At 39.4% G+C, this 8,770-nt stretch overlaps 1 protein-coding gene across 1 annotated transcript; it reads left to right on the top strand.

Annotated features, from left to right (window-relative positions):
• The first annotated feature begins 1,481 nt into the window (after nt 1–1,481).
• LOC122282316 (alkylated DNA repair protein ALKBH8 homolog) lies at nt 1,482–3,815 on the top strand. The gene is made up of 3 exons (XM_043094273.1): nt 1,482–1,700; nt 1,863–1,998; nt 3,556–3,815. Exons 1-3 carry the CDS (start codon nt 1,482–1,484, stop codon nt 3,813–3,815), a joined length of 615 nt encoding a protein of 204 aa, XP_042950207.1.
• Nucleotides 3,816–8,770: the final 4,955 nt, after the last annotated feature.

Raw genomic sequence — 8,770 nt, 5'->3', positions numbered from 1 at the left:
CTTGAGATGAGGATGTAGGTAGTGTGGCTGAATCTCATTAACATACTGAGTTTGCTTCTCTCTTACCCTTACTCTTTATATTTATTGTTACTTCGTATCTTATTCATATTTTATATTGTATATTTTATTTACAATTGTTAATTTTTAAATACAACCCAATTCATCCCCCCCTCTTGTATTAGTCATCTGGGTAACAATTGGTATCAAAGCAATGACTCTTTTGTAAGATTAATTGTTTTTTGAGTTAAGATCTTATACCTAACATTACAGCTATATTTGGTGAAGGTCAATCTATCAGCCAGCCTCCACTATTTTCTAAAGACAATTACACATTCTGGAAAGTTAGAATGTGAATATTCCTTTAGGCTCAAGGTCGAGAAATTTGAAAATGTATTGTAAATGGACCTTATATCCCAACAAAAGTGGTTGATAGAGTAAAGGTCAAAAAGAAAAAAGAAGAGTTTGATTGTGAAGACGATAGACTTTATGTATTGAATTTAACGGCTATGAATCTCCTATATAATGCTCTCAATGAAAATGAATTCAATAGAATAATGACTTGTATTACGGCAAAAGAAATTCGCATATTTTGATATTTGCAATATCTACCTATATAATTATGTCATATTTTAAATCAATCCAAATTTATAAGTCAAACAAAAATTAAAATTGATTCAAAATATAAAAAAAGAGATTATATTATGAAAATATTCTCAAAATATATTACGAGAATATTTATTTTCAATAATTTTCAAAATCTATTCTCAAGATAATTTTCAAAAAATATTCATCTTAGAGAGCTTGCTGAAGGTTGATGGTTTTCAAACTACAATAGGCCCTTTCTCGGTTGATGCACACATAGCAGCAACACACATAGCAAATCAATCATATGTCCAACTGCATCACGGTTGGTAGCAATAAAAAGATATCCAGGATTCTTACGTATACGTAGAGAGAAATGAATTTAAATTGATATATAATAGTGAATAGTGTACGCTACATCTAGGGGGAATATTGTAGCAAACTGAAAATTATAGATAAAATGCAAAAGCCATTGGACGGGACTTCTAAGCCCCTTTTTTTAAACCTCTTTCAATGTAAGGGTAGGTTTGAATGGTGAGGTAAGAATTTTAAATTTTAGATAAAAGTTTAAAATATTATTTTTTAATATTATGATTGTTTTGGGATTTAAAAAACTGAAAATTTATTTTGCATGGATTCTTCGTGCAGCTTCCTAGTTCCCACCACTGATGTGTGTTTGGATCTTTTGACAATATTGGAATCTTTCTTTTTCTTTTTTTTTCGGCTTTTCTTCCACAAACCCGCTCTAAGAAAATTGTTGATTGGCAAAATTCTTCCACTGAGGCAAAGAAATTGAGCCTTATCCTTCACTTCCATGGGATTGCCAAGGTTTGAGCATCCGAAGGGATTTTGAAGGTGATTCAAGTCCCAACCTTTGCGTGGCCAACTATGGACTAGATATGGCACTTTCTTACGACTCCATTGCCTCAGTTTTCAGTGCCTTTGGGGAACTCAAAGGTGTCTTTGCGGCTGACGACAACGGTGCCCATGATATTGTTTCTCATCATGATGAGAGCTCTGCCACAGCTGCATTGGAAGCATTTGATGGACACCCTTCTCTTGACCTTGGAGGCTATTCGTTGCACGTCCGGTATTCAGTACTTCAATCCGCTTCACAGGTATGTTATGGAACTAGCAGGCTCAGTCAATGCCAAGATAACAATAGAACTTGTATATTTTTCCTTACTGTTTACAATGAGGCTTGCCTCCTTTTATACATAAGTTTAGCAGAGAGAGTATTCTACGTAAGGGTAATATTATAGCTAGCAAAGTTTGTACAGATAGTGGGATGTGCTACAAGGGATGATTTGTTGCAAGCAGCTGAGTGGATGCAGCACAGGGGTTACCATCGTACGTTGCAGGTGCTAAATGTATTGCATGCAGCTGAGTGGATGCAGCTAGTGGAGCAGGACAGAGGTTGTCGTAGTACGTTGCAGGTGCTGCACGTAATGCATGTGCATGCGTATTCGTTGATTTAACAGACCCCGTCAAGTCAAGCGGGAGATCTCTTAAGCGCAGACTTGAACAGAGATGATGAAAACGTGCAGCTAGAAGCGGTTTTCTAAGCACATCGGCTAACTGACCCTTGCCTAAGATGAACGACACAATGAGAGACTTATTTAGGACCCGATCCCTGACAAAATGGAAGTCAATTTCCACATGCTTAGTTATAGCATGGAACACTGGGTTTGATGAGAGATATGTTGCGCTTAAGTTATCGCAGTAGAGAGTGGGAGCAGTGCTGAGAGTTAGGCCAAGGTCTCGGTACAGATGTTGTAGCCATATGAGCTCGGCAGTGGCATTTGCAATGGCTTTAAACTTAGCTTCAGTGGAAGATCTTGCGATTGTTGGCTACTTCTTAGAGGACCAGGAGATGAGGTTTGGTCCGAAATAAATGAGTATGCACTGGTAGAGCGTCTGTCGTCTATACATCCTGCCTAGTCGGCATCTGTGAATGCACTTAGGTTCATGGTTGCCGATTTAGAGAAAAGTAAACCAGTGTGAGGAGTATGCTTGAGATACCTCAAAATTCTTTTTACAGCTTTCCAGTGGGGTATTCTTGGTGTATGCATGTACATACTTTGCTTGTGGCAAAGGCAAGATCGGGTCGAGTGAATGAGAGATACTGTAATGAGCCGACAATACTCCTATAAAGAGATGGATCATCAAATAAGTTTCCCTCATGCATACTCAATTTTTCAGATGCTACCATAGGGTTCTTTACTAGTTTTGCCAATTCCATGTTGGCTCTTTTGAGTAAATCTGCAACGTATTTGGCTTGAGAGAGCAGTAGACCATCACGTGTATAAGTAGCTTCTATCCCTAAGAAAAAGTTGAGTCTACCGAGATCAGTGATTGGAAACTTAAGTCACAAGGTTTGCACAAGGTCAGTAATAAGTTTCATGTCAGCTCCTGTGATGAGTAGATCATCAACATACACAAGAACATAGATTGGCTTATGGCAGGAAATGTGAATGAATAAAGAGGAATCAGCCGAGGAGATGATAAAACCAAGATCCACTAACTTTTGACTGAGCCGAGAATACCAAGCACGTGGAGATTGTTTCAAGCCATAGATGGCTTTCCAAAGCTTGCATACATGGTTTGGGAACTGAGGATTAGTGAATCCAAGAGGCTGTGCCATGAAGACGGTTTCAGATAATGGTTCATGAAGAAATGCATTTTGAACATCATATTGATGGATGGGCCACTCATTTGACACGGCAGTAGCAAGGACAAGGTGAATGGTTGTGGCTTTGACGACGGGGCTGAAAGTTTCATCATAGTTGATGCCCGATTGTTGCAAGAAGCCCTTAGCAACTAGTCGTGCTTTCCGTCACTCAATTGTTCCATCAGCAAACTTCTTAGTGCGGAAAACCCATTTGCACGAAATTAAGTTGGTGGCTTGAGCTGTTGGAACTAGGGACCATGTAGAATTATCAATGAGTGCATTGAATTCTTGGGACATTGCAGTCCGCCATGCAGCATACTTGTTGGCAATGGAGAAGCAGGAGGGATTTTCAGGAATTTCAAGGGTAGTAGTGAGGTGGGCTCGAGGTGGCGGCCAAGAGATTGTACCATCCGTGAACTGTCTGGGACGGCTTGAACCAGTCTGGGAGCGTGTCATCATTTGTCTTACATGCTGCAGAGCAAGATGTGATGAAGCCAGTTTGGGAGGAGATGAGTTAGAGGATGGAATGGGACCAAGAATTGATGAAGATGGAACGGTTTGACTCATATTGAATGTGGGAAGTTGAACGTGGGTTGGTTCGGTGTTGGAAATGGGCTTAGACACATGTGCAAAGGGAAAGTGGGACTCGTTGAACCTGACGTCTTTGGAGATGTAAACTCGTTGGGTTGATATATGGTAACAAATGGATCCATGATGAGATGGACTTTGGCCTAAGTAAACACATTCCATTGCTCGATAAGTAAATTTATGTGGACTGAAGGATCAGGTAAGGGGCCAACAGGCAGAGCCAAAAACATGTAGGAACTTTAAGTTGGGTTCAGTTTTATGAAGTGTGTAGAAGGGAGAGACATGCGCAAGTGATGTGGAGGGGAGGAGATTTATAAGGTGTACTGCATGTTGAAATGCATACGGCCAAAACAGGAGAGGAACTGAGGCGTGAGCTAGCAAAGCTAAGCCAGAGTCCACTATATGGCGATGCTTCCTTTCAACGACACCATTTTGAGTGTGTGCATGCGGACAGGTTTTTCTATGGTTTATTCCTGAGATGGAGAGGAGGTTAGAGAAGGACCTAAATTCCCCTCCCCAGTCAGTTTGCAGCTGTTTTAGTTTGGTATTAAATTGTAATTCAATGTAGGCCTTAAATTTGACAAAGGTGGAAAGTGCATCAGATTTGTTTTGCAAAGGAAACAACCAAGTGTATCTAGAAAAGTCATCGACAAATGGTATGTAATAACGAAAACCTTCATTAGAAACATAAGGGGAGGGACCCCACAAATCACTAAAAACAAGTTCAAATGGTTGTGTAGAACGATGGATTCGGGTAGGAGCTGGTATGCGATGGTGTTTAGCCATGGCACACACATTACAAAAGGAAGGTAGTGAGAGTGGATCAAATAGTATGCCATGTTGTTGTAGTGTAGACTGGACAATTTTGAATGAGGGGTGACCAAGTCTTGAGTGGCACAGAGGAAGGGAGGAGGCATCATGAACTAAGGTGCTTGAATGAGCTTGAGGTGAGGTCGGTGTGAAGGTGTAGAGACCATTACTGGTTCAGCCTTGAAGAAGAAGCCTCCCCGAGTTGCAATCCTTAACATGAAAATAACTGGAGTGAAATTGAAAGTAAACATTATTGTCGAGACAAAATTGTCTTACTGAGATGAGGTTTTTAGTAAAAGAAGGTGCACATAACAGTTTGTTTAAAATAAAAGGAGATGATGAGAATGGAAATCGAGCAGAACCAGAGTGGGAAACAGGGATTTGAGAGCCATCGCCAACACGAATATGGTCATCTCCAAAGTGCTCTGCAGCATGCAAGTTTAGATTGGCAAGTTCACTAGTGACATGGTTAGTTGCTGCCATATCCGGGTACCATGTGCAGTCAATCAACTGATTTGAGGAGCTGTAGTTGGCACTGTAGTTGCCGGAAGGTGGAGTTGATGCTGTGTAAGCTTGATTGAACTGGTAGAGGCAAGAGAGTGCTATGTGTCTGACTCTATTACATAGTTGGCAGATGGGATGAGCATCAGTAGAAGGAGATGAAGAAGAGTTGAATGTATTACCTGAATACCCAGAGGAACCACGAGACTGATTTGGAGGATATCTGCCTCCACGCCCATGAGTTCCATTGTTACGGCCACGGCCATTGTTGCGACCACGTCCATTGTTGAAAGAACAGGCTGAAAAATTTGCAAACATTTCCTAAGGAGAACAGAGAGAAATATTGGCTGCATGGTGTTGAAGTCTTGCTTCATGAGCAAGAAGATGGCTGAAGAGTTCCTCTGTTGAAATGGGATCTATGCGAGTGGTAACAGAGGAGACTATGGCATCATAGTCTGGACCAAGTCCAGCTAGGAGATAGGGAACAAATTCTGAGGAGGGTAGAGGACGTCTTGATGCAACCACGGCGTCTGTGAGAGTTTTCGCATGTCGAAAGTAGAATAAGATGGAATCAGCTCCCTTCTTAAGTGATGCTAGTTGAAACTGTGTTTGAACAACACGGGCTTGAGAGGTGGAAGCATACGATTTTTCAAGAGAAGTCCAAACTTCTCGTGTGGAGAGGCAGCCCACTACCTGAGCTATAACAGATTCAGATAGTGAGGAGATTAATGCAGACATGACCATTTGGTCATGTTGCACCCAGATATCATATTCTGGATTAGGGGAGTCATCGGGCAGCTTGGGCAGGGGAGCTAGATGAGTACCACCTACAAACTTGAATAGTCTTTGGCCTTTTAGATATGGAATGATTTGAACCTTCCACAGAAGGTAGTTTTCGGGAGTAAGTTTGATAGCGATAATGTGGGACAGATTTGGTGAGGAGAGGTAGGGAGAAGAAGAAAGAGGAGGAGAAGGGGGATTGGAATCACTCATAGTGGACAATTAGTCCTAGTATAGCTCTGATACCATGCCAAGATAACAATAGAACTTGTATATTTTTCCTTACTGTTTACAATGAGGCTTGCCTCCTTTTATACATAAGTTTAGCAGAGAGAGTATTCTACGTAACGGTAATATTACAGCTAGCAAAGTTTGTACAGATAGTGGGACGTGCTACAAGGGATGATTTGTTGCAGGCAGCTGAGTGGATGCAGCATAGGGGTTACCTTCGTACGTTGCAGGTGCTGAACATATTATATGCAGCTGAGTCGATGCAGCTAGTGGAGCAGGACAGAGGTTGCCGTCGTACGTTGCAGGTGCTGCACGTAATGCATGTGCATGCGTATTCATTGCTTTAACGGTCAATATGTATGATTGGAAAGAAACTTCTTGTAAGATTTATTTATTTATTTATTTATTATTTAAGTTTGTGAAACTTGTTTTGGTTTTGTATCTGATTTTGTCGCAAAAACTAGGCTAGTGATTAGATGATTTTCTTTTGAGGGATGAAAAATTGTTTTGGTGAGTAAAATCTCTATTTTTTTTAGGCTAAACTTGAACGATTATGTCTCATAATTTGCATTGTTTTACTTTTTGCTCCTTCTGATGAATTTGTATGTAATATCTAAAGTCATATATACTAAAACTAGTGTACAGTCCTAGATGCGATAATTGGTGTTTTCTCACACAGGATTTGTAAGATTTGGTTGGCCATTGCATAATTATTGTCTCTTGAGCAGATAACTTGGAATTTGTCTTAAATAGACTTGATATTTGAATTCCTTGTTGAAAACTGGACAAGTTGCCAAGAGCATTGTGTATTTATCGGGAGCCTTTTATAGGTATAGTACTGAGTTCATTTGTGCACGAGTAGATCATCAATGGTTCAATGTTACTCATTATCTTTTATTGTACACAAGCTGCAGTATCCATTATATCATGTATTTGTCTCTTATAGATTGATAAAGTTGTTTGCCTTTAGGGGCAGGCTAGTGACTCAATTTCAATATCGTTGATGGCTTCTAAGTTGAACATTCCTAGCCTTTAATTAATTCAAGACTTTGTCAGCATCAAAGAGGAGGTCAGGTCACTGTCTTATGTTGCAGGACTTTATTCTTGCATTAGTCATTCTCTTGCAGTTAAGCTTCTAATCCTGTCTGAGTAAATGTTGCATCATTTGCATGAAAGTTTTTCGCTTTCACTATATTCTTTAAGTTACATTTCTTTGTTTTTCATGAGGAATTGGTTGCAGCCGTTGATGCTAGGCCTTGGAAAAGTCTTGCCAAAAGAAGGGTTCAGCATTATGGCTATGATGTATGCCACATGATATAGAAAAACTAGCTCCTCCTGTCACTTCAACTCGCGCGCACACATACACAGTTTATATATGTGCGCATATGTATATATAAAAGTACATACTAGTTGATATGTGTAATGCCCGTTCTTATGGTGGGTCCTTTTCATAACAATTTTGATAAAAATCGATGGAAATTACAATTCCTTTTAAATTTCCTGTCCATTCATGCCAGGATATAAAAGACTCCATGTTATAAATAAAATTCATTTTTCTTAATTAAAAGATTACAGTGAAAAATATTAAATTTCATAATTAAAGTTTCTCATATGAAATATCTTGCCTAGGCCTTCGTGCTCTTCCTCTTGGACTGTACCCGTCCTGACCTTCATGCTCATCTTGTCCCTGGGAGGGCACACATAAATCTAAAATGAGTCGAAGACTCATAAGCATTACTTCATACCGTTAAAATATAATAATATAGATTTTCAGTCATGCATTTATCATTCCATACATACATATCGTACTTAGCATGCATACGTCTTTCTTTTCGTTTGAAAACGTTGTGAGGTGGGTTTTTCTTTGAAAACATGCTTTCTCCTTTAAAATAGTTCCTCACACATCGCTGCCTTCATTTCTTAAAGAGTCTTTTCATGCATTTATCTTTTTACTTAGATTCATGCATAGATACATTCATTCATTCATTCATCTTTGCTTACGTACATTCTTGCATTCCATTCATCCATACATATATGCATTCCCTCTTAACATGCATATGTTCATTCTTTTCACTTTCATTGGCCATAGCACATTGTTACGTCCCGTGTATTGGTGTTAGCGGTCTTTTATACCTGATTCTGCCTGTGGCCACAGGTTGGGAATCCATTCCGTCAGGGTGCAGTAATGGGTGCACTACCAGTACTAATTACCCGGCATTACAATCTGCCTCGTCCAATCCATTCATTAGTACCATTTCCATTCCAGTCCATGTGGCCGTTACGTATTTTCATACATCATGCATTCAATCTGTTCATTCCTTTTCAGTCCTTTACTTTCTTTTACAGTCCATTCTTTCATTTCAATCCTTAAAGTTCTTACAGTTCTTTAGTTCATTTCTTCCATAAAAAGTTATTTTAAAAGAAAAGTCATTATAAAATAAGTTTCTCTTTTTGTTAAAGTCATTTTAGAAAAAGTCATCTTTCATGACATTATTTAAAGCATCGTCTTTCATAGGGACATTTTAGAACACTTTCATAGGGACACTTTAAAACATGGGGCCAAGGCCTCACTTTCATAGGGACATTTTAAAAATTTTCTTCACGTCG

The sequence above is a fragment of the Carya illinoinensis genome, chromosome 11 (assembly GCF_018687715.1).
Source record: "Carya illinoinensis cultivar Pawnee chromosome 11, C.illinoinensisPawnee_v1, whole genome shotgun sequence".
Lineage (NCBI taxonomy): Eukaryota > Viridiplantae > Streptophyta > Magnoliopsida > Fagales > Juglandaceae > Carya > Carya illinoinensis.
The sequence above is the reverse complement of the archived record's forward strand: the minus strand, read 5'-3'. Positions and strand labels throughout refer to the sequence as shown.

Excerpts from the sequence above, each read along its gene's own strand:
- LOC122282316 (XM_043094273.1), top strand. The coding sequence starts at position 1,482 with ATGGCACTTTCTTACGACTCCATTGCCTCAGTTTTCAGTGCCTTTGGG. Across the intron at positions 1,701-1,862 it reads TACTTCAATCCGCTTCACAG|ATAGTGGGATGTGCTACAAG; the intron begins GTATGTTATGGA and ends AAGTTTGTACAG. Across the intron at positions 1,999-3,555 it reads GCTAGTGGAGCAGGACAGAG|TCCGCCATGCAGCATACTTG; the intron begins GTTGTCGTAGTA and ends GGGACATTGCAG.